Below are 26,775 nucleotides of genomic sequence, written 5' to 3' on the forward strand. Positions count from 1 at the left end.
ATTGAAAAGAAGAACTCTTAAAATTTTAGCATATTTATGGGTTGGAAGTTTTACCTGTTTTATGTGACTTTGCCAATGTTTTTAAAAATGTTATTTTTTAGGGGTCAGTTTTGGCTGTGTTTTTTACTAACATTTGCTATATTTTAAGTAAAAAGAACAAACCATCCACATTAACGACCCCGGGTCTTTTGTGGTCTCTATTGCAAGTTTCTGCTCGAACCTAGGAGTCCGAAGGCTTGAATGGGGAGAACACCCAAACCTCTTTTTACTCCAAGGAACCTTCCACCCCAGTGTTTGAACTGACGACCTTTGGATTGAGAGTCCAACCGCCGCCAGCGATTCCACCGGAGTAGGCTTGGTTTGGTGTGCTGTTTGTACTTATGGCATGGAGACAACTCCTACACCTGGAATGACTTAACGGCCTAACAACCAAGGCCGGGACCGACATTTTACTTCCTCATCCGATGGAAGGTTAAGTAAAAAGAAGTATGCAGTAATTTTTCTAGTGTCCCAGACTATGCCTCTAAACATTTTCAAGCAATTTAAATTATACTGGTTTATTCTAGAGTAAAAATGAGAAAAACAAGCAAAAAATTGAAAAAGTAACTGTAAAAATATGAAAAAATTAGATAGGCAAAATGTAATGAAGGTGGTAGAATAGGCCAAATACAAGCAAAACAAACTTAAACTAAACAAGATAAGTAGAACAAAAGTTGCTCAAAATGGCCTCCTAAACACGGAAAAAAATAAAAAAAATCAAAAAAAAATATTTGGGCAGTAGAGGGTTGAAGTTGAAATTTCCAGAATGGGTAAAAAATCTTTGAGCGAGTTTAGATTTTTTGAATCAATACAATTTTTGTCAAAAAATCGAAATATTGGTCGTAAAAAATTTTCAACTCCAGTTTTCGATGTAAATTCGATGCAATCAAAAAGTACTCTAGTGAATTTTTGATAAAGTGCACCTTTTTCAAGTTAAAGCCATTTTTAGGTATTTTTTTTTTTTTTGAAAATAGTTGCAGTTTTCCATTTTTTTTTTAAATAATGCACATGTTGGCCACTTTTTGAAAAATATTTTTGTAAAGCTGAGAAAATTATCTATATTGTGTTTTATTAAACTTTTTGACACGACCCCTAGTTGCTGAGATATGGAGCCTAACATTTCAAAAGGGCACATAACTTTTGTAAACAATAGTGTATCCCTTTCACTCGAATGACAGTTTACATAAGGTGTGAAAGGGACACACTCTAGTCCAAAAAAGTTATGTGCCCTAATGAAATGGCAAGCACGATATTGCCATGCAAAGGTTTTTAAGACTTACATTTCAAAAAGGCCAAACATTCAATGTTACGCCCTTTTAAAATTTAAGTCTTGGTTTTAAAATTTTGAAAATATTTTTTTCGAAGAGATCGGAAAATTTCACAAATGTTTCTTGTTTTAACATTGTAAATTGGACAATTAGTCTTTTTCATAGCAAAACTTTTCAAGTACTTAACTAAACAACACCATTTATAGATTGTGACTTATGGGATACCAAGAAAAAATCAATTGAAAAAACGATATTTGAAATGTTATAACTTGAACTTCATCAAGTTGAGGTTAAACTTAAGTTTAAAATACGGTGAACTTGATCTCTTCTTAGTTAAAAAAAAAGTTAAAAAATTAAGGTATTTTTGTGTTTCTTTTTTCGATTCTATTTTTCTCAAAATTGACCAAAATCGACAACACTGCCAAATGATACCATTTCTATTTGGTTTCAAAAGCTTTATTTAAGATAAAGTGAACGAAACAGCTGACACAATGCGCCAAAGAACTGTAGTTCGGTTGTATAATAGAACTTTTATGGCATGGGTTAATATAAAGATGCAGTAAAGAAATTGTTGAAGGCTGATAATATTCATAATATATTCAAATTATAACCCAATTGTTAAATTAAAGCGATTGTCTCATTCCCCAAGTACCTTCGAAGGAGCTCATCATACACCTTAATACGAGCCTCGTTGTAACTCGAAAATCCCATCAGAAAATTTTAATTGATTTTGCCTCGTCCAACATTCTTCATTTTCCGAGCCTAAGCTAAAACTGCTCGACCTTTACGTTTTCCTACCTGCTTTTCTCTCTCTCTCTCTCGCACACTCGCACACTCTGATCGATTCTCGTCAAAACCGCCAGCCGTCGAAGTATCACACTCATCCCACAAGGAGCTTGTTCTGGTTCGGTGACTGCATCCCTGGGTTTTGTCTCCCTCCCACCCCCTCTTTGGTGGTGGATTTTTTCCAATACACTGAGCTATCTATCCGGTTGACTGGCTTCAGCGGTGGTCGTCTCGGATGTACACGTTAGGGTGACCTATTGGATTTGTGAGTTTGTATGAGGAAACATCGCACAGAAATTCAAATTTAAAGGAGTTAAGTTGGTGCTCAAACACGTTCTTCATTGATGTTATGGCTGTGAAGTTTATAGTCCATCAGCTTTCCGAAGAACTGAAGGCAGTCCGAGATTAACCTGAAAAGTTAGACTGTTTAATGCCGCTTAGTTTAAAAATTTGCAATTTCCACACGTTTCAAAACCTTCAGGCCACTCTAGTGCCCATCCACCGCTGTTCCAATTTGTCACATACGTTGTACATAAAAACCCAACATATTCCGGCCCATTAGCACTAGTTTCCTTTATTATTAATTATATATTCAAAATCAGTCGAGTGTACACGTGGGTGTTCTCAGCCCCAGTCTCGATGTGGTATGGCTCCACGAGACACTCTGATACTTTGCCGTTGCTGCGGCGATGTTCACACCTGGACCAGAAGCGCTGGATCTCCGGACGGTCGTCAGTCATCTGGTGAGTTCGGAGCGGATCGGACTTGGATCCCGAGGAGCGTTAGCGTAGTAAACGGGTTGGTCGAACGTCGCCAAAGTGGCCCCAATAATTAGTGCCTGGCAGTGTGAATGGCAGTGGAATCTGCATCTGTTGTCCAACTGTGGAGTGCTGATTTGTGCGAGTGCATCAACGGGAAATGAACAACAACAAAAAAGTCGTCAATGAATGCAGCGTTTTGAAGTGTGTGCGCTGTGGTGCACTTTTGGAAAAGACAATAGATTCTGGAGAGTACATAGAGTGAAGTAGTGGCAGTACTGCTGCATTGTACGGTGGAATTGGACATGGAACTTCGACGATCTGGACAATGCTGGGATATGGAAATCGGATTATAGCTCATGGCCGTTGTGATGAAAAAGAGTGGATTTGTTGAATGGAGTATGATGCTTTGAATAGTCATGTGAAAACAATTCTGGTTGTCAGTGTGGTTTATGCAATCATTTTTTAAATTTTAATTCTTTATACCAAAGTATGCGGTTAACCCCATGCATTTTAATCTCATTGGCTTCTACTTTAACACTGATATCAAACAAATAGATATTATGAAAATTTCATATTAAATTTTGAAGCACAAGGCTCGTTTTTTAGACAGAAATGTATTGAAAGAGCTGGTCATACAAAATTAGTATATAAATTCATTAAATAATGTATCATGAGAAAGAGTTTTCTGAACGTGTTGGTGTCTTGGGAAAAGTTATGATTAGGATTTTTCGGAAAAAATCCTATTCATGGAAAAATACTTTATACTTTTTATTGAAATTTTTTTAACTAAAAGATAAATTCCCAAAATACGTTTTTTTAAACAAAATCTGGTCTAGGTGATATGCTTTCATTGAAAAAAAATCGTGGTTTTGGAACATTTTTAAAACATGTACAACACATAATTAAAAATCATGTTTTGATGCAAAAATAAATTTGCAATCAAAAGTACTTAACATTTTATTGATAAAATGTATCGCTTTAATTTTATAGATCGTTTTAGGTAAAAAAATATGATTTCTATTTGTTTTTTTTTGAATTTTAAAATTACTTCTTAAAAGAAAAGCACCCCTAAAACAATTTGCTTGAAGAGGTGAGGAAATCTTCCTACCATTTTCTCTGAAACTTTGAAAATCGGACATTCAGTTTCCGAGATACAGCCTCAAATGAATGAATTGGAATCGATGAAATGGATTTTTTCCAGTGTAACCTAAGGCAGATGTAAATATTTTTCAAAGTTTTTGTCCTTCGGCTCCGGCTTTTCCATACAAATTTGGCAGCTGTCCATACGAAAATTATGTATGAAAATTCAAAAATCTGTATCTTTTGAAGGAATTTTTTGATCGATTTGGTGTCTTCGGCAAAGTTGTAGGTATGGGTATGGACTGCACTGAAAAAAATGATAAACGCTAAAAAAATTTTTGGTGATTTTTTATTTAACTTTTTGTCACTAAAACTTGATTTGCAAAAAAAAAACAGAATTTTTAATTTTTTTTTATTTTTTGGTATTTTTTAGAGGACATCACATGCCAACTTTTCAGAAATTTTAAGGTTGTGCAAAAAATCTTTGAGCGAGTTATGAATTTTCTAATCAATACTATTATTTTCAAAAAATCGAAATATTGGTCGCATAAATTTTTCAACTTCCTTTTTCAATGTAAAATCAAATTTGCAATCAAAAAGTACTTTAGTGAAATTTTTGAAAAGTGCACCGTTTTCAAGTTAAATCCATTTTTAGGTGACTTTTTTGAAAAAAAAAAAGTCGCAGTTTTTCATTTTTTTAAATTAGTGCACATGTTTGCCCACTTTTGAAAAAAATATTTTTGAAAAGCTGAGAAAATTCTCTATAATTTGCTTCTTTGAACTTGATACGATACGACCCTTAGTTGCTGAGATATTGCCATGCAAACAAAAAAAACAGGAAAATTTATGTTTTTTAAGTCTCACCCAAACAACCCACCATTTTCTAATGTCGATATCTCAGCAACTAATGGTCCGATTTACAATGTTAAAATATGAAACATTCGTGAAATTTTCCGATCTATTTGAAAAAAATATTTTAAATTTTTTTAAACCAAGACAAACATTTCAAAAGAGCGTAATATTGATTTTTTGGCCCTTTTGAAATGCTAGTCTTGATTTTTTTTTTGAAAATATTGTTTTTGAAAACATCAGAAAATTTCACGAATGTTTCATATTTTGACATTGTGAATCGGACTATTAGTTGCTTAGATATCGACATTAGAAAATGATGGGCTGTTTGGCTGAGACTTAGAAAACATCAATTTTCCTGTTTTTATACACTTGCATGGCAATATCTCAGCAACTAAGGGTCGTATCAACAAAGTTCATAAAAGCAAATTGATTACAAATATAGAGAATTTTCTCAGATCTTCAAAAATATTTTTTTCAAGAGTGGGCAAACATGTGCACTAATTTAAAAAAATGAAAAATTGCGACTATTTTCAAAAAAGTCACCTAAAAATGGATTTAACTTGAAAACGGTGCACTTTATCAAAAATTCATTAAAGTACTTTTTGATTGCAAATTTCATTTTACATTCAAAAATGAAGTTGAAAAATTTTGCGACCAACATTTCGATTTTTGAAAAATCGGTATTGATTCAAAATTCATAACTCGCTTAAAGATTTTTTGCACAACCTGGAAATTTCTGAAAAGTTGGCATTTGATGTCCTCTAAAACATATCAAAAAATACAAAAAAATTAAAAATAGTGTTTTTTGCAAATCGAGTTTTAGTGACAAAAAAATAAATAAAAAATCACCAAAAAAATTTTAAGCGTGTATAATTTTTTTTCAGTGTAGTCCATATCTACAACTTTTCCCAAGACACCAAATCGATCAAAAAATTCCTTCAAAAGATACACATTTTTGAATTTTCATACATCATTTTTGTATGGACAGCTGAAAAATTTGTATGGAAAATAATATGGACAAACTAATGATGCAAAATGGCTTCTTTGGGCATACCGAAGGCACCAAAATAGTTCAAGTCGGATTAAAAAATACAAAAATTAATATTTTTTCGTGGATTTCGTGGAGAATTGCTCTGAAGTCTTTTGAAAAAAATATCTTTTGCCCCCTGATTTTTCGGGCCAACTTTGTGAGGGAGGGGAGGGAGGGGGGCAACCTAACCAGCCTGTATTTTTTAACTCTCGGAAATTATTGGTCCGTGTGAGAGTGTAAAAAAAAATAAATATTTGCGAAATTTTCTGATCCCCGAAATTGTGACTTCTTTTGACATAAGGAATGCGTTGACAAAGTTTTATCTACTTACAAAAATACAAAGAAAAGTCAACTTGCAAAATAATAGATAACCACTCTGGTATTCAACCTCATACCTCATAAAATATGCACTTCTACATCTTTTTACGAATAACTGTTGTAAAATTACATCGGGAAAAAGAAAGTACTAAACTATCATATTTTTAACTTTTCAAAATGAAACCTTTTTTACTGTATAAGAGGTTCCAAAAAAAATCAAACCATCCACATTAACGACCCCCGGGTCTTTTGTGGTCTCTATTGCAAGTTTCTGCTCGAACCTAGGAGTCCGAAGGCTTGAATGGGGAGAGCACCCAAACCTCTTTTTACTCCAAGGAACCTTCCACCCCAGTGTTTGAACTGACGACCTTTGGATTGCGAGTCCAACTGCCGCCAGCGATTTCACCGGAGTAGGATTGGTTTGGTGTGTTGTTTGTACTTATGGCATGGAGACGACTCCTACACCTGGAATGACTTAACGGCCTAACAACCAAGGCCGGGACCGACATTTTACTTCCTCATCCGATGGAAGGTTGCAGCAGATGGTTCCAATGCTTGCAAAAAATGTATTAGGGTTGTGTGAATTGTAAAAGAAAAGGTAAATAGAACCAAACCAGTTGATAACAGGTGCTCTTCTTCTATTATTTTATTTTTTATTTGTATTTAATTAACAAATCCAAATTTATTTAACAGTATTGCAATAACCAAAAGATTCGATATCAAATAAAAAATATTCTTCAATGTTTTGCCAAAGTTTCAGCCAAATCAATCATCAATTAACAAGAAAATGTTGACTCATCGCAACCCACACTGAACTAAAAACCCCAATTCTTCCTCACCTCCCACACGTAACTGCATGCAAAATTACAAATTCTGCATCCATCCTCGAGCTCATCACCGTTGCAGTGACTGTCTCTGCTCCGGTCAGACATTTAAAAATCATCAATCTTGTTACCGGTGTCGCCGCCACAGCCACAGAACCGACTCAACAAGTCCGGTCCGGGGTCCGGTGTCCGAAAATGGATCTACAATTCCATAAATTGACGCCCCCATAAAACCAATAACATACGTACGGAATAAACCCGTTTGTTGCAGGTAGTTTTTTTTTTTGTTTTCAATAAATCCTGGATCCAATTTGCGTGACTTTTTTTGGCCAACAGGAAAGTGACAATTTCGGAACTAAAACCACAAAACACTGAGCGAAATTTTGGTCTTTGTTTGACATTTTACATTATTTTTTTTTTTTAAATTGTGACTTGGATGAGTGTTTTATCAGAACTCGTCTCTTTGTATTCACAAGTTTTGAAAACATAAAAAAAAATCAAGAAAAATTTTGCCGCAATTTCAAAACTCAAAAATAATAAGAAAAAAGATTTTCTCAGTGCATGGATTAATAGCCCCGAAAGCTATCTCTTTCGTCCTACGTATATACAATTTAATTATCTTGTATATTTATTCGCTCAATTTCAACGCTTTCGCCTGGCATTTTTTTGCGTTCAAAATCGATCCATTTTTATTTTCGAGGACAAAAAAAAAAGAGCCATGCTTTAAAAGTGAACGTGTCGGGAGCGGTAATGAAAATATCATGCAGAGAAATGTCAACGAAAGCTGCTGTAAATTTACGTAGGCATGTAATCCTACCCGGAACGAGTTATGGTTGGGTCGCAATGGGATTAAAATTTTTGCGGTAATGAAAGTTGTTTTACAAATTAATTATTTTTTGTGTTGCTTCAGAATAATTAAATCAATCTTTTTTAAAATTATGTAAAAGTAAAAAAAATATCGAAAAAAGATGCAGAAATGGTGCCGTCGACTGTTCTGTAGCAGCAAAGGTGAGCTTTAGTTTCGTTGGTGGCTGGCTGCACTTCTGCACGGCTGTGATAGATGCAATTACTGTGAGTGCACAAACTAACCAACTTTCGAGAAGTTTCCTACCTGTGAAGTGTACACCACCACTCTTTCACCGAGTGCACACGTGTGATTATTATCGCGCAACACGTTATCAACCGGCACTAGTTTATTTTTAAACAAGGGGAAGGGGGGCTATTGTCGTCTTTTTTTGTGCGTATTATAAATTGATACAAAAATGTTATGAAAAACCAAAAAGATAAAAAGAGGACACCTTTCTCTCTTTTTTTTTCTTCGAGCAAATTCGCGCGCTGTCCGAGACATACAACTTATGGTGATAGTCAGTGATGATGATGAATCCGCCGTCCACGTCCAGAGCGCGGAAAGCAGTCTTATCAGCACTAGACATCAAACTTGGTTCCGCCGGGGCAGATCTTGTGACACAATCACGAGGAACTCCTCTAGACGCGGGAATTACTTGATTTAGTCAGCGTTGAGATTTGACGGTCGGAAGTTAGTAATTCCTTGGCGGAGTTTTTAATTACTTACGGCATATGTCCCTATATTGGACCTAGTACCGATATTAGGCTCCAGCATGAGAATCGCGTTAAGTGCTTCCATCCCGTCTATTCCCGAGACAGAAATCTTGCATTTTTTTCCAAAAACCGGGAATTTTCGAATCCCGGGAATTTTTATATTTCATCTCGTTTTTTCCGAATTTGGAATAAAAAAAATCCAAACAATTGTCCACTTGGTTTATGCAGGGTCCATAAGATACCGGCATCTGGGGCGAATCAGGACAAATGTAGCCCTAGAATCAGTCTCTAGCTCCAGAATTTTGTCAACAAGATTTAATAATCAACCAAAAGCTTAAAATCTTGAGAACAGGCCCTAATAAATGGAAGCTTTGTAAAGAATGTCCAAAATAGGATCATCTACCCTAGAAAAAAAACTGTTCAATATAGATACAATTCCCGAACTCTTTGAATGTCAATATTTGCTATAAATCCACTTTATTAAGTCTTGATGAAGAATCCTCTTTAAAACAAGCCTCTTAAGATATCACTCTTGAAAATTAATTGTCTATCCAACGCGTTATTGATTTTCTGTTCCATCAAGGCGGGAAATGTCGTGAGAGGTTGCTATTGGGTAATTCTCCGTCAACTAACACAGCAGTTTCCCCGACCCCTCTTCGATTTGCGTGAAACTTTGTCCTAAGGGGTAACTTTTGTCCCTGATCACGAATCCGAGGTCCGTTTTTTGATATCTCGTGACGGAGGGGCGGTACGACCCCTTCCATTTTTGAACATGCGAAAAAAGAGGTGTTTTTCAATAATTTGCAGCCTGAAACGGTGATGAGATAGAAATTTGGTGTCAAAGGGACTTTTATGTAAAATTAGACGGCCGATTTGATGGCGTACTCAGATTTCCGAAAAAAACGTTTTTTAATCGAAAAAAACACTAAAAAAGTTTTAAAAATTCTCTCATTTTCCGTTACTTGACTGTATAAAATGTTGGCACGTGTCATTTTAAAGGAAACTTTTCGAATCTACATTGACCCAAAAGGGTCATTTTTTCATTAAAAACAAAAAAAATCATTTTAAAATTTTGTGTTTTTTCTAACTTTGCAGAGTTATTTTTTAGAGTGTAATAATCTTCAACAAAGTTGTAGAACACACAATTACAAAAATTTGATTTATAAACATAAAAGGTTTGCTTGTAAACATCACGAGTTATCGCGATTTTACGAAAAAAAAGTTTTGAAAAAGTTGGTCGTTGTCGATCATGGCCGTTCATCGTCACCCGAGACAGACACGGACAACGAAACAAAGAGAAACGCGAAAAGTAACTTTTTCAAAACTTTTATGTTTATATATAAAGTTTTTGTAATTGTCTGTTCTACAACTTTGTAAAACATACACTCTAAAAAATAACCCTGCAAAGTTAGAAAAAACACGAAATTTTAAAATGAAAAAATGAAATTTCCCTTAAAATGACATGTTCCCAATTTTTTTAAAGTCGAGTAACGGAAAATGGCACAGTTTTTAAAACTTTTTTTTTTTTTTCGATGAAAAATACGTTTTTTCGTAATTCTGAGTAGGCCATCAAATAGGGCGTCTAATTTTACATAAAAATCCCTTTAACACCTAGTTTCTATCTCATCACCGTTTCAGGCTGCAAATTATTGAAAACACCTCTTTTTTCGCATGCTCAAAAATGAAAGGGGTCGTACCACTCCTCCATCACGAGATATCAAAAAACGGACCTCGGATTCGTGATCAGAGACAAAAGATTTTGTGTGAGTTGGTAGATAATTGCCCTATTACAATGCGTTAAAAAATGTACTTTTATTTTATTTTAAACATAATAAAATTCTAATTCATTTATTTTTTTTTTCAATAGTTCAAATAATTGATTGAAAAAAAAATTCATTTTTGGTAGTACATATTTAATACGAAATCAACATAACGATTAAGTCACACATCCAATAATCCCTGTTAATTACAAAAATTTATGACATTCTACAGGAAGTCACTGCCAAACACCCGATTAACATCTAAACGCTCGTTAATTGCATTTTGTCAAAAGAAGATTCCACCTCCCTCCATCAGCTTTGTTCGTCCACCCATTCCGTAAACATTAACAACCTGGAGCGACGACAGGCCACCATAATTCGCACTCTATAATGGCCTCCTCCACCCCGTCCAATTAACTTCCGCCGCCGATGGTGTTCCAGTCCACTGCAGTCGGGGCACGATTCTACGAAAATTGTGCGAAAATATATTACTACATTATAATTGCTGCGATGAGCGGCGGCGGCAGCGGGCGCCAGCGTTTTCAAACGCCCTCGCTAGTAAATCGTTCTAAATACCCGAGCAGACGGAAATAACTTGGGAAGGTCAGTTTTTGATATTGTGAGAAGATCGAAATAAGTTATTGGGATGATCGGATTAGTTGTTAAAATAACAAAAATCAATAACAAAGATTTGTTCGAAGAATAACTTAAACTGTTATTATGTTGTTATTGCAATAACAAACCAATAACACAGAAGGAATCATGAAGGAATAACAAGATATGTTATGGTGGAGCAGCATAATAACAAAAAATGTTATTGAACTGGTATGTCTCCATAACAAAAAAAAGTTATTGTTTTGGTTTATTTGTAATTTGCAAATAATCCTGCAGTTGCTATAACTCCTCTGTACTAGTCAGGGCTGCAGAGTCGGGTACCTCCAAGCGACTTTGAATCCATACTTTGAAGACAACTCCGACTCTGGATGCAGGATATGACGTCAACGACGACTTCAGCTCTCTAAAAATACCCGACTTCACAGATTCCGACTCCAAGTAAAAGTTGCTGAAAATTTGCTGAATCCGATGCAGTCTCCGAGGTCTCACTCCAGCTCAAACTTCAACGTCAGCTTCGACTTCCTGGCTCTGTGAAAATAATAACAGTTTTTGTTATTCACAATTCAAAAATTCTCAATAAATAAATCAATTCCGAATATAACAAAATTTAAAAAAAAATGAACTCTCAAAAGTTAATTTTATCGGATTAATTTTAGCTTGAAACCCCATTTCATGGTGAAATAAATTACCCCGATAAAATTGGTCAAAATTATTTCATAGTTCTAGCCAATTTTAGTAAAATCCCTTAGGGAGTATATCAAATAATTAAAAAAATCAACTTTCAAAATTTCAACTTTTCAGAATAATTTTAGCTTAAGGACCCCATTTCATGGCCAAAATAATGACCCCGACGAAATTGGTCAAAATTATCCCATAGTTCTAGCCAATTTTAGCAAAGTCCCTTAGAGGGTATATCAAATAATTAAAAAAGTCAACTTTCAAAATTTCAACTTTTTGGAATAATTTTAGCTTAAGGACCCCATTTCATGGCCAAATAATGACCCCAACGAAATTGGTCAAAATTATCCCATAGTTCTAACCATTTTAAACAAAGTCCCTTAGGGGGTATATCAAATAATTAAAAAAGTCAACTTTCAAAATTTCAACTTTTTGGAATAATTTTAGCTTAAGGACCCCATTTCATGTCCAAAATAATGACCCCAATGAAATTGGTCAAAATTATCCCATAGTTCTAACCATTTTAAACAAAGTCCTTCAGGGGGAATATCAAATAATTAAAAAAATCAACTTTCAAAATTTCAGCTTTTGAGAATAATTTTAGCTTAAGGACCCCATTTTATGGCCAAAATAATGACCCCGAGGAAATTAGACAAAATTATCCCAAAGATCTAAACATATTTAACAAAAGAAAAACTAATAACAGATTGTGTTATGGACACTTAGAAACTTTTCCATTTGTGCGATTTATGGTTATTTTATTTCTAAGTCAGTATACCGAACGAATAACAAATTTTGTTACTAGGAGAGTTTTTGAAATGTATAACATTTCCTCTTATTAGCGTGTTATTAAACATTTTCAATATAATATCACTTCAATACCAAATTTTGTTATTTTATCAGAAACTGTTATTATTTTTTCTTCTTGAAGTTGAATTTCAGGATAAAATAATAACACTTTTTGTTATTTTAACAGGATTTGTTATTGAAATATTATTAATTTTGTTATTACCGTCTGCCCGGGTAGCTGGGGTTAACCCTCTTCTGGGCAAAACTCCATAAAAATATTTGTTTGTTTTTGTCCTAAATTTTTTGTTGATCTTTTTTCATTAATTTATTTTTGGTTTTCTTATTATTGCTTTAAAGGACTTTTGCGAAAATCGTTTTGGTTTTTTATTGGAATTCATGCCAGTGGCACTAACTATCATCGTCGTCTAAGTCGAGCGTAATTGAGCCGGTATGGTGTGAGGAGGTCAAGTGATTTATAAGCTCGGTGCTAATTAAAATCTAACTTCCCACGCATTCAAGTAGTTATCAGAGCAATAAGTACAGGGAAATTTCGGGATTATTTGAACGTTTTAAGATTTTTTTCAAACTAGCCTGATCAAAAAATAGTCAACAAATATAGACTCAACAAAACAGTTCTTCATTACTTCTCCCCAAGTAATTTCACCAAGCAAATAACACCAACACCATCGAAAATCGTCTCTCTTACGTCAATTGGATCCGGTCGAAACCAATTTCCAAACACAAACAACACATAACCTAGTATCGAACGTCGTGCCCTCCTCTCTCGAGCATGTCATCAGACTACATTGTCGTTCTTAGTAAATATCGGGAGGGGGGGGAAAAGGTGTACAAAGTGATTCACACAAAAGTGCCGGCCCCCGCTCACCCCGTCCATCTAGTGGAAAGGAACGGGAAATTGGAAATGAAACTAGCCGGCGATAATAGTGGAGTAGTGCAAATCAAATTATTATATTTATTTTTAGACGGAGGTTGAAAGCATTTTTCGTCCGAAATAGATAGGTTATGAAGCGTCCCATCTTTATTAGAGCTCGACCAAATTTAATATATTTTTACTAAAATCATTTTCAGAGTAGTAATGATTGCATTAGATGAAACACAATGTAAGGCTGGTTTAAATTTTATGTAAAGGTTTTGTCCTCCTAATTTTTTTTTTTAATTTTTTAATCCTAAATGTTTCATAAAATAACAGTTTTGCTACTGTTAGCAAATTGCAAAATATCAATGAAGTTAGGAATTCAATTTATTTTATGTATCATTTGAACCCAAAATATGACCAAAAATCGATTTTGCGACACTTTGGGTCAATTCTGAGGGCAGATTCGTATTCAGCGGGCAAAATTACATGGAATAACATATATTTGGACAATTTTTGAAATTCGTTAGGGTGGTCCCATAAGGTTTTCCCTTGAAAATTAGGCTATTTCAAATGAAGATATCTCGAGTTAAAAGAAAAACACCCCTGGGATTTTTCTAGCGTCAGTAGTGCTGGATCTCTTCTTTCAAATGCAACCTAGTGCTTAAAATTTGTCTTGCGCCTTTTCGAGATATTTATGTTTTAAATTTGCATCTTTTTTACCTTAAAATGGCTGTAACTTTTGACCCTTAAGTCCAAATTGACCTGTCAAAAAATAAAAATTTTTAGAGCTCTGAAAGTGCCCCGAACATGCCACATTCAAAAAACGGATTTTTGGAGGTTTGCTTAGATGATTTCTATTAATTTGGTCGTAGAAGGCGTAGATTACGAGATAAAATTTTGGTGTATTGGACAAAGTTGCTTGGATTGGCAAGCTCAAAAACTTTCTAGAAGACAAAAAAAATCCCAAAAATATTTCTGAAAAGTTAGATTTTCAAAATCACCCTAATAGTGAACCACCCTTATTTTCAACCAAACCAAAAGTTGCCCTTTTCCATTTGCAACAACTTTTCTGAAGACACCAAAGCTCCAAAACTTCACAATTTTTCGGAAAATCCGTTTTCCACTTAATTTTGCGATCTGGACCACTGTGCAATGGTACAGCCCAACCCCGCCTATATAGGGCTTTAATCTAAAAATTCGAAAAAAAAAACTTTTTTTTTAACCAATTTTTAATCTTTCATAAGCATAAGAAAGATGAACTCTTGAAATGTATGAAAATTTTAGGGTTGGAAGTGTGACTTGTTTCATGTGACTTTTCAATTTTTTTGTAAAATTTTATTTTTACGGTGTCAACTTTGGCTGTGTTTTTCACTAATTTTTGCTTTGTTTTATTTAAAATTAAATTTTGTATTGTCCTGCTTCTAATCATATTTAAACAATTTAGACGATAATGGTTTCATTCTAGCGTAAAAATTGTGAAAAAACTAAAAAAAATAAAATGGCTGCAAAAACATGAAATACTAAATAGGCTAAACGTAATGATAGAAGGTGGTATAGTGTTTCTAATCATACCATCAGAACTTAAACTCAACAAGATAAATGCAAATATAAATATTTAAAATTAAAACACGAAAATCATAAAATAAGAGAAGAACAGTTTTTGTAGAAAAAAAAGTTGCCTCCTGAACACGGGAAAATTAAAAATATTCATAAAAATTGGGTAGTAATGGGTTAAGGGGTTACATACATGTACTAAATCACAAAATTTCATAATACAGCAAATTTATTAAATCCACTTAAATGATGATTTTCAGTCACTCGTAAAAGTTTTATGAAGATAGCCCATTATTGAACTGTTAAGAGTAAGAGACGATCAAAGCTCAAAATTTTGCCATAGGTAAAGCGAACTGTCAAAATTTGCGAGCGTTTTTCTCTAAACACCGAGTTGATTTACGGATGTCACGATATCTCGAAAAATGGTAGACCAAATTGGCTGAAATTTGAGGAGAAGACTCGCAAGACATATCCCGTGTGCTTGACGAAGCCCGATTTTTTAAATTTTGCATTTAAAAAAAAATCTAAAATGAAAAACTGGCGATTTTTGATATGAAAAACATAAAAATATTTTTTTTTAAATAAACTTTTTTAAAAATCGGCCTTCGTCATGCACACGGAACCGGCTTAATGAGTCTTCTCCAAAATTTTGAGCCGATTTGGTCAAGGCAGTGTTGAGATATCGAGGCACCCGATTTTTGAAACTGCTAACTTCAAATAGCTAGATGTCGGCAAGGATACAACCAAATGTCTTCAATTTTTTTTTTCTTTATCGATGAAAATGTATATTTTAATGCCCTGAAAATAGATTCAAAAAAAGTTTAAAACCAACCTTAGACATTTTTGCCGATTTACATGTATGTAACCCTCTAAGCAACCATGCGCACCTATGAGTTTTAGCATGACAAGAAAAAATAATTCCTGATTGTTTTTTTTTTATTCAATTTCTTCATGGTTTATGAAAAAATTGAACTGAAACATGTTTTTAAAATTTTCTATTCTATATTTAACATATTTTTTTATACATTCCATTCAAAATATGATATTCTTGTATCAATATTTTTATTGAGTTTTTCAATCCTTAAAAAAATATGAGAAAAGGTCTGAGCTCAAATTTGTTTTTAATATTGTTTTATAATTTTAAATATTTATTTTTAATCTTATTCTCCTAAAGTTTCTATGAGTTTTTTACCATTCTGTCAAATAAAGCTCAAATTATTTATCCTTGTTTCAGTATTTTTTTTAATTATTACAATTCTTTCAATTATGAACATTTTTTACATTAATAGTCTTAAGTGATTAATTTGAAATTCAAACAAATTCTCTTTTATTCAATCAAATTACAGTCCAGATTCGATTATCCGAAGGCAAAATTTCACTTCGGACAATAGAATTGCTATTTTTTTCGTTGTCTTATTTTTTTGTTGAGCTTTAGTACGACCCTTAAAGTACTTTAAAGGGATTTAGAATTTTTAAATCCAAGATGGCGGCCAAAATGGCGATGATGCAATATTGGAAAAGTGCATTTTTTAATTTCACAGGCAATCAACTATTCAAATTTGAATAAAATTGAGACGCAGAACTCGAATTTGATGCATAAAGTAAGAAAATAGAAAATACGATTTTTTTGTTCGTGATTCGATTATCCGAAGTCCCATATAAGCCTTCGGATTATCGAACATCTGATGATCGAGGATTCTGATAATCGAGTCTGGACTGTATATTGTTTCAGGTTATTAAAGACATTTTACAGTTCCTTTTTTAGTTCTTTAAAAAAAAGTTTTGAGAGAAAGTCTAAAACCAACATTTCTTGAATAATTTCTATTGTTTCGAATAATGTTTTCTTGTTTCTGTACTGCCGCTCTAATCGTGTCCGTCCCATATGTAAAAACAGCAAGCCGAGAAAAACGCGTGTCAAAGTTGTCCCGCCCATAAGGCTACGTGTTAGAATTTCACGAAAAAGTGGATTTTCTCCAGCTTTCTAGAACAAAGTACTACATTTTATTGGTTTTTCTAATAGTTTACATGATTTTGAACCAAACTGCATCATTACCTCAAAATTGACGAAATTACATATGGGACGGACTAGCTTCGAGCGGCAGTGTAGTAGTTTTGTGAATTTTATCATTCTTTCAAAAATGAACTATTTTTAAAATAGTGGTTAGAGAATTTTTAAAATTCAGTCATATTTTAATATTCTTAAGGTTATGCCCTCGACCCCCTCCCACTAACATTTACACACAATCCTCAGTAATTACTCTTAGCTTAAAAAAAACTGCAGTTGAGATTGGAATACTAAAAGTTTGAGAATGATTCTAGAAATAATTTTCAAACAAATGATTTCTTAGATTCATTTAAAAACGGCAATTCTTAACCTTACACGACGGTTTACAGGAATTCGGGATATTAAACTCTAACGAAACTGGATAAAAAAAAATCAGGACTAAAAAGGCACTTGAAGCATAAAAAACCCATTGCGCCTTTGGCTATTGCGAAAAAAAACTCTAGAAATTGAGATTTTCTGGAACACTATTTCTGCATTCTCGGCAAATTAAAATATACACTCAAATCTTCTGCCAAAAAGTTTGTCGCTAGCAGTCAAAAATAGCCCCCTTGCCAAAGCTTCGATTTTTCTCGAACCCAAATCTATTTGTGCTAATATTTGCCATTCTCTCACTCTCGAGACTATTGGAACAAATAAAAATCAATAATTATGGCCATGTTTTGGCGGTAATCCCAGGCAAAAACCATTGATAGACCGCCTCATCATCATCAGCCTCATCGACACCATCGAACAAACACACGTTTCCATTGAAATGTCACGTTTCGTTTGAATATGGTGTTGCTATTTTTGTAGTAGGTATATGTAAAACTATTACGGGGTGTGCACGATTAGAACGCGACGTAAAACCACCAAACCGACGAGGCGATGCTCCGTGGTGCTGGTCCGGAGCGATTAATTGGAAAGAACCGTCGCTGGCATCGACACCATCGGCAAACACACACTGTTCGACTTAAAGTTTAGCATACTTAAAAAAATCCGATCTGTAAAAAAAACTATTTAATAAGCTTTTAGAAATCATTTTGAGATAGAAAACTAAACACAAAAATGCCTCCGTTTGAATCTTGGTGTAATATTTGTACAAAAAAAAAGGTTTTTTATCTCCATTTTTTGTCGTCCCGTGTACCGCCAAATCCGTTCCGGGTGGAGAAAGGACTGCTGATTCCCTCGACAGTGTGCGGTGCAGGCCAATGCCACTGCATTGGGAGAGGTGGGCCCTCAAAATTCGAAATCAGTGCTCGCGCGTTCGTCCGTTATGATGGTGGTGTTTATTTTAAAAATATATTTGAAGCCTAATTAATATCAACTCGAATGTATCTACGCAAGTTCGGTTTTGGCAGGACAGCCCGGTTTAAGCGGGGTCGCCCAAGTGAACGTGACTTTGTGAAACCAAATTAGAATGGACAGACAGACGTTCTCGGCTCGCACATCATCAGCGCTTATTGGTTTTTAGTGGACACAATTGTAAGGATGTTTTTGTGTGATTGCATAAGAACGAGCTTATTGCATTTTGGTGAATTTTATTTTTGGACTTTTGGACAACACTGCTCGTGTGCAAATCCTAGGTTATCGAAAAAAACAACAAGAAGAAAAGTGAAACAGCTACCGTACCTTTTCTAGATCACACCATGTGAAATATTCGCCCACGTTCGTGACACCATCTTGCACAAACACAACAGCCGGCACCAGCACCAAAATGCAACGATTCTTGGAGTTTTAGAACAGAGCAGTGCCAAAAAAAGAGCAACTTTCCAACACTGCATTATGGCGGCAGTGCAGACTTCGGTGCAAAATTTCGACGTGTTGTCCTCGGTGAATGGTAAGAAGAAATTTGAGGGTATTTTTTCCTGGTTTGCTCCAGATTGCTGGAATCGATTGAGGCTTTATGAGATTTTGTTTAGATTTGAGATTGTTTTATGTTTTGGAGAAAGCTTTCGGGTAAAAAAAATCCAGCTAAATCTTTAAGCAGCTTATTTTGCGTGTAGAAAAAGGAGTTTTTTTTTATATTTTGTCGAGTGGCAACGAAAATGTGTATTTGAGTCTTATGAGCAACACAACTCGACATTTCTGAATTTGTCAGATGTCGGAAATCGATTCAGTTTTAAAAACAAAAAAAATTTAGGCTTTATCGTAGCTGTTACAATCGCTATAAAACCTATCACCCAAAACCAACATTGAAACCACTTATTTGTAATAACCTCCCCAGAACGTGTATCGGCCCCGATAAAAGGTTGCTACGGCCTACACACAAAAAAATATTTCCGAATGTTACATCATTTATGATGTAACACTTTTGCACGTCATTAAACATTTAAATATAAATGCAATTTGACGTAAATTTGCAACAAATTATACGTAAAAACATTATTTTACGTGTGATTCAACCGTTTACGTCGAATCTAAAGTTTACATCAACTGAGTTTACATGTGATTCATTTTTTCCGTGTCGAGTAAATTCACATATTTTTTTCTGTGTAATTATAAAATATTCATAGGTATTCAAGACTTTTCAAGACATAGGTTTTCAAGACTTTACAACTGAACTGAACTGAATCTTAACAACATCCTACTTACTTAATAAAACCTTTGTTAAAACCTAGTCAGGAGTTATGGAAAAACGACATTTCACATGTCTTCAAACGGCTTATGCCCAACAGGCTTTATTGTGGCAAAAATAAGTCTTCGTCTTGCTAAATGATATTAGAGATCATTTGGAAGAATTGACGTTGTCATTTTTAGTCCACATTTTCCACTTTTACTCCAAAGAAACCGACTACATAATGGACATTATTTTGCTGGGTGAGATAGGATGCCGTCTATTTTTAGTTGATGACTCAGTTTTTTTTTTCCACTTTTGCACTTACGAGCAATTCCAGCTCAAATCAGGAATTTTTCTGGTACTTTTGTACCCGACACTTTCTGATTTCAATACAACTTTTTAGACATGTTATCCTAGGCCTATAAAAGCCATTTTTGTGTAAATGGAGCCAATTATACTCAAAATTAACATTTGAGAAGGGCGTAAGATATTTAAATATTTTTGTATTTTGTAATTTAAAAATTACTGTATCTCATAGCCGTACCAAAAGTGGTCAAAGATAAACTTGTAGGCAAGGGTCCTGATTGCTCAAAATCAACCACTCCATTCGCGAGCACAAATAGCAGGCGACGCGATACTGCCCTGATGAATTCCTACTGTTTGTCACTTTGAAACCATTCGCTCTCGAACACTCTCTTTTCTACTCTCCTTCTCTCTCTGATCGACTCAGTCTCCGAACGGCTCAGACAGGCCGATCGTCTCCGATCACTCTGAACTGAAAACATTTTTTCTCTGATGCGCTGCGTCATACTCATTGATTTGGGTTGCCTAAAATCAATGTTATCAATTAAATTGTGCATTTATTTTGATTTCATAACATTGTAGACACCATTCAAAGAAACTGCTACCAAGAAAAAATCAAATTGATGGCAAACTGAGGGCGTGAAGACAAAAAGACTTCCGCGTTGGCATTTTGTGAGAGTGGCTCTTCGCTGAGCATGGTAGTGTGTGAGTGTCGTCGAGCGACGGAGTAGGCAAAAAATTTCACGATGTATTTGTTCGCTGAGTGAACAGTTCGGGCCACTCGCTGACTGCTTGCGAGTATCATTCGCTCATGAATGCTAGCGGGTTAGAATAGGCGACGAATGGATAGGCGATGAGTGAGTGGTTTCTGTTCATTGAACCGAAAATCAGGACCCTTGCTTGTAGGAAATTAGACGGGCTTTCTGAAAAATAAAATACAATGAAAGAAAAATACAAGCTACTTTACTGAGATTTTTGAATTTTAAAGTTTAAAAGTTAAATTTTAAGGTGAAAATTTTGATGATAAGATCACTTGTAAAAAAAACAGTTGAGCAATTCTCTACCAAAACTGGAAATGGATTTTATTTGTATTTTTTGATTTGGCTCAAACTTTGCGGGGGCCTTCCCTATGACCAAATAAACTATTTTGTGTGATTGGTTCATCCATACAAATCTCCATACAATTTTGGCTGCTGTCCATACAAAAATGGTATGTAAATATTCAAACAGCTGTAACTTTTGAGTGAATTTTCTGATCAATTTGGTGTCTTCGGCAAAGTTGTAGGTATTGTTGAGGACTTTTGAGAAAAAAATAGGTACACGAAAAAATAATTGCAGTTTTTGAATCAACTTTTTTTTCACTAAAACTCAATTTTCCAAAATACTTTTTTTTTTAATTTCGAGATTTTTTAATATGTTTTAGGAGACAAAAATCCACAACTTTTGAGCCGCCAAGTTATGATTTTTTGAAAAAAACAGTGATTTTTGGAAAAAATCGAAGTTTCATGCAAAAACAAGTTTGACATTATTTTTCAATGCAAAACTGAATTTTCAATCGAAAAGTACTTTACAGATTTTTTGATAAAGGGCTCCGTTTTCAAGATATAGCCACCGAAAGTTTGCTTTAGCGAAGTGACCATGAGTGAACGTTTCTAAAAATTTTTTTTTTTTTTGAAAATTTGCTATAAAATTTTCTAAGAGACATTGAAGATTGGACCTCGGGTTGCTGAGATAGAGCCGCTTTAAGAAAAAGAAACACGAAAATTGAAGTTTTCTAAATCTCACCAAAACAACCCACCATTTTCTAATGACGATATCTCAGCAACTAATGGTCCGATTTTCAATGTTAACACATGAAACATTTGTGAAATTTTGCGATCTTTTCGAAAAAATTATTTTGAAATTTTTAAAATCAAGACTAGCATTTTAAATGGGCGTAATAATCAGTGTTTGGCGTTTTTAAAATGTTAGTCTTGATTAATTTCAAAATATTTTTTTCGAAAAGATCGGAAAATTTCACGAATGTTTCATGTACTAACATTGATAATCGGACCATTAGTTGCTGAGATATCGTCAATAGAAAATGGTGGGTTATTTTGGTGAAATTAAGAAAACTTCAATTTTCGTGTTTCTTTTTCTTAAAGCGGCCCTATCTCAGCAACCCGAGGTCCAATCTTCAATGTCTCTTAGACAATTTTATAGCAAATTTTCTGAACTTCTCAAAAAAAATATTTTAGAAATGGCCAATTATGGTCACTATTTTTAAAAATTGAAAAACTGCAAACATTTCGCTAAAATCAAACTTTCGGTAGCTATATCTTGAAAACGGAGCCCTTTATCAAAAAATCTGTAGAGTACTTTTCGATTGCAAATTCAATTTTGCATTAAAAAATAATGTCAAACTTGTTTTTGCATGAAACTTCGTTTTTCCAAAAATTTTGTCCCCTAAAACATATCAAAAAATCTCGAAAATCAAAAAAATCTTTTTTTGGGAAATTGAGTTTAAGTGAAAAAAAAGTTGATAAAAAAATCTCCAAATTTTTTTTTCCGTGTACCTATTTTTTCTCAAAAGTCCTCAACAATACCTACAACTTTGCCGAAGACACCAAATTGATCAGAAAATTCACTCAAAAGTTACAGCTGTTTGAATATTTACATACCATTTTTGTATGGTGGTGGTTAATTTATTTCAGGCAGCTTTAACAATATTTGTCATTCGCTGCCTTATTTTTGTATGGACAGCAGCCAAAATTGTATGGAGACTTGTATGGGTGAACCAATGACGCAAAATAGCTTATTTGGTCATAGGGAAGGCCCCCACAAAGTTTGAGTCAAATAAAAAAATACAAAAAATAAAAATGGTCGAAATCGGTCGATTTCGTAGAGAGTTGCTCAGTTTTAGTAAATGATTTTTGTATTTTTTAGGAGAGACATCCCATCCTGCATTTTTCGTGAGTTTTTTTTTTTGTCACATTTAAGGCTTTTTTCACAAAAATGTTGACCGAAAAAAATCGTGACATCACCTTAAAATTTAACATTGTGTATTATTTTCAAAAAGCCCGTCCAATTTCCTAAAAGTTTGTCAATGACCATTTCTTGATACGGCTATGAGATAAAGTAATTTTTAAACTAAAAAATACATATTCAAATAACTTACGCCCTTCTCAAATGTCATTATCGAGTGCAACGGGCTCTATTTACAAAAAAATGGCTTCAATAGGCCTTGGATAACATGTCTAAAAAGTTTCATTGAAATCGGAGAGGGTCGAGTACAAAAGTTCAAAAAAAATCCTGATAGAGCCGAAAAAATCAACTAGCTTCATCAAAAATAATTATTTGTAATTATAATTTTTCATGAAAAAAATTGTTTTTTTGCTATTCTTTGAAATAAAATCTATCTACAATATCTACAAAGATTGCGGCCAATCATATTCAATCAGATCACGAGTTTGCTTTTTACATGCCTAATGACACTTGACAGCTACAACACCCTTGGTTTTAAAGAAGTGTGCGATAAAATCGTTCGGCATGGTATTGCCATCGGGCTTTCAAATCTTTCTTAAAACTTCAATAAAATCTTATTGAAAGCCATTTGGCTTAAAACCATAAAACCTTAATAAAACTAGGTAGCGGCTAGTTGGTTTTAAAATGTTTCTTGGGTAGTGACTTAATGGTTTTCTTATCATCATCTATAATAACAGAGTTGAATAGACCATTTTAGCACTCATTTGAGTGCTGAAAAGCTATATTTTTCAATACAGTGGACTCTCTCGTTGTCGATATTGAAGGGACCGTCAAGAGCGAGAGTCATCAACCCGAGCAGGGGTAAATAACACGGGAATACCAAATTTTGGTATTACTTGGGCAAATAACAGCGACCAAAATGTGCCCTTGGTTGCCCAGTAATAGATGGTAAAATACCATGAAATCATACCAAAATCTTGTATGTGTAAGGGCACAACAATACCAAACCATGTTATTCCAAGGGTAAAATAATACCTCAAAATAAAACCATTTCAATACCAAGTTGAGGTCTTCTGGATTTTTGAACATTGCTTGAATACCAAAACTTGGTATTGCCATGGTTTTATTTTTAGGTATTCCCGCGCCCTTGGAAAATCATATTTTGGTATTTCTGTGGTCTTTCACATACATGATTTTGGTATGATTTCATGGTATTTTACCATCTATTACTGGGCAACCAAGAGCACATTATGATCGCTGGTATTTGCATAAGTATTACCAAAATTTGGTATTTTCATACCATTTTTAGTGCAGCAGTTGCAGTTAGTGAAAAAACGGAAATTATTCATATGCAACAGCCAAATCTACTCACCTGATGATTCCATGTTGTTATTAGTGATATTCTTCACCACACCGAATGCATTTGTCATTGATGAACGGCCTGTGCTTGAAGTTCTTCGTTTTTGAAAAAAATATAAGTGGGTGTATCACACTAATTTTTAAAATCATCTTTAACATTTTTGGGTTTCAAGTCATTTTAGCGCAAAATTAATTAACTCGTAAAAATTTTTTAACAAATTTCCCATAGTTTCAGAGAAAATTGATGAAACCTTTCAATATTGAAATAATACCCAAATGTGCCATCCTGACTTAGAAAATTTTCCACAATTTCAAGTCATTTCTGTAGGGGGTATATCAAAAATGTTTAAAATCAAGTTTGAAGTTTCCGGTTTTGAATGAAAGCATTCGCTTTGAGACATGATTTTAGCGCAAAATTAATTATTTTGTCATAGTTGCAGAGGAATTTGATAAAATACTGTAATACCAAAAGAATACCAAAATGTGGTGTTCGATCATTGACAAATTCTGCAATTTTGCAATATCAAAACAATACCTTAAATTGGTATGATACCACATTTTGCTCTTGCATAATCCTTAAGACAAATTTTAAAGGGTCCAGGAATACCAAAATTTGGTATTGATACCAGAGAAAGGTATTATTACGCATTTCCCTTGTTATTTACCCATGCTCGGGAAATTATAGAACGATAAATCAAAGCAATCTATTTGAAGGGACTGAAAATTTTATTGACGGCTGGAGCCATATTGATATCGAGAAGTTCGACAGCCAGAAAGTCCACTGTAATTTTATCGAAAAGTAATCTTTTCGACTCTGTGATGGTTTTAAAAAAAATCGGAATTGCAAAAAAAATCTACACCTCGTTCCAAAACTCGATTTTTTCAGCGCTATTCGTATTTTTACCACTCGGCAATGGTTTGTTGGATAAATATACGATTCGTGCTGAAGACATCATTCGTTTGGTATCTGTTGTATGTTTTTAAACAAAGATTGTTGGAATATCTTGTCCTTACCATTTTCGTTTCTATAACTCTCCTCGTGCTTACGTCGCAGTTAAAGTAGTAAATTATGACTTTGTATTTGCAAATATCCGTAAACATAATAAATCGCAACAGAGCAAAAAAAAAATCTGTGCCACTCATGATTAATTGCCTGCGACTCACATTTCAAGTTCAGATCCAAACCCGCAGATAAAGCTGTCATGCCGCACCAATAAAACTGCTAAATGCATACTTTACAGTGCGCAATGTTGCAAAAACAAACCGCGACAGCTTTATGAACCACCCCTCTTTTGACTTGACAGCGGTCGACTTAGTTAAATGATCGGTGTCACCGCGAGAGTTCACGCCACCGAGATCGATATCAGCCCATATCGTAAGAGTGTGTTTTAATTATCGCCCCTCTGGTAGGACTTTGTTCTCATGCGCTGGCCGAAACGGAAACACGCACTCGGATGAATGAACCGGCAATATCCGAGGCGCCCAGGTGAGCTATAATCAACAGGTAGCGCTCTGGGTTATGTATCATACTTCGTGTCCCACCAGCAGCGCCAGATGTGGCGTTTCGGCGGAATATACCTGCGCTCAAGTAATCAATCAAATGCAAAGCTGCGAAATGCTACCAACGGTAGATTGGCCTATGCTTGAACTATGGCTACAAAGTTGGAATAGAATGCCGGATATTGATCAAACAAACCAATATTTACCCTATCAAATAATCAAGTTGTTCTGAACGCATTTTTTACTTAATCAACCTCCAAAAAATAAAAAAAAACAGGCTTATGTCAACACCGTCTGATTCACACTATCAGCTATCACGTTTAGTAATCAGTCCTGTCCTGGGGCCTTGTTGACAGAGCCAATACCTGATAGGGCACTTCGACTACACTTCTAGCGACTCCCGGGGTGATTGATATCTACACCTGGAAGAGAGGATACCTCCTACCGTGCGCTACCGTGTCTTGTCCGTTGTCGAAGATCGAACGCGTGTCTCTACGAGTTGATAAGAATCTTCCAATCAGTTTGTTGGCACCTTCCTTTAGCCAACAGGTCCCCCAGCGTAGAACCAAGGTATAACCAGCTGATTTATGTTAAACGACAGAATGGCTAAATTTGTTTACACTCGGGATTGAAAACTTTGCCTTGCTTCTTGGGCTGTTCTTCCGCCTGTTCGTGGAGAACGAACGCACGTGGTGCGTGTTCGCTGGGATGTCATAGTAGTGGAAGCTAAATGTCAATATTGTCTCCGTGGATTACAATAGTTCTTCGCGCGAAAGAGACTGTCGATATAGTTTAGAAGTTGAGTGGAGCGGGCGGATTTCGTCGAAGACGACTTGACAAAGTTAACAGAAGATTTTAAACTAAAGAGGATAAAGAGCTCGGTGTGACATCCGACGGTATAACTGGAAGAGAGGGAAAACCTTGAGATTTTCAGATTAGATTTTTGATGAAAAACATTACTTAATCCACCTTTAGGTGGTTGGTGCCTTCCTCACATTTAGCGGGTAATGCTTTCCGAAATAGACACAAAAGGGCGGACCTTTCAGTGTTCAATCAATTTCATTTTTCATACCATCAGATTGGTAGTCAGATTATCATAATTTAGGGCACTTAAGTGCTTATAACTTTTGATAGGGTTGTCAGATCTTCAATATTTTGGACTTGTTGGAAAGGTCTTTTGAATACCTTTCTACAAATGTATAACATGCCGGATTTTCTTACAAGAACAACCCTTTTTACAATCTTCCGGGCATAACA

The 26,775-nt window shown here is 34.6% G+C and overlaps 1 protein-coding gene across 1 annotated transcript in view; it reads left to right on the forward strand.

The window, feature by feature from the left end:
* Window positions 1-2,700: 2,700 nt before the first annotated feature.
* The window catches only part of LOC6036247 (cAMP-dependent protein kinase type II regulatory subunit), a 71,461-nt gene continuing 47,386 nt past the window's right edge, over window positions 2,701-26,775 (forward strand). Inside the window, exons 1-3 of the mRNA XM_038261300.1 lie at window positions 2,701-2,836; window positions 18,474-18,672; window positions 23,484-23,520. Of these exons, the coding sequence (XP_038117228.1) occupies window positions 2,783-2,836; window positions 18,474-18,672; window positions 23,484-23,520 (290 nt within the window). The 5' untranslated portion in view covers window positions 2,701-2,782. The remainder of the gene's footprint in view (window positions 2,837-18,473; window positions 18,673-23,483; window positions 23,521-26,775) is intronic.

The sequence above is a fragment of the Culex quinquefasciatus genome, chromosome 3 (assembly GCF_015732765.1).
Source record: "Culex quinquefasciatus strain JHB chromosome 3, VPISU_Cqui_1.0_pri_paternal, whole genome shotgun sequence".
NCBI classification, from domain to species: domain Eukaryota; kingdom Metazoa; phylum Arthropoda; class Insecta; order Diptera; family Culicidae; genus Culex; species Culex quinquefasciatus.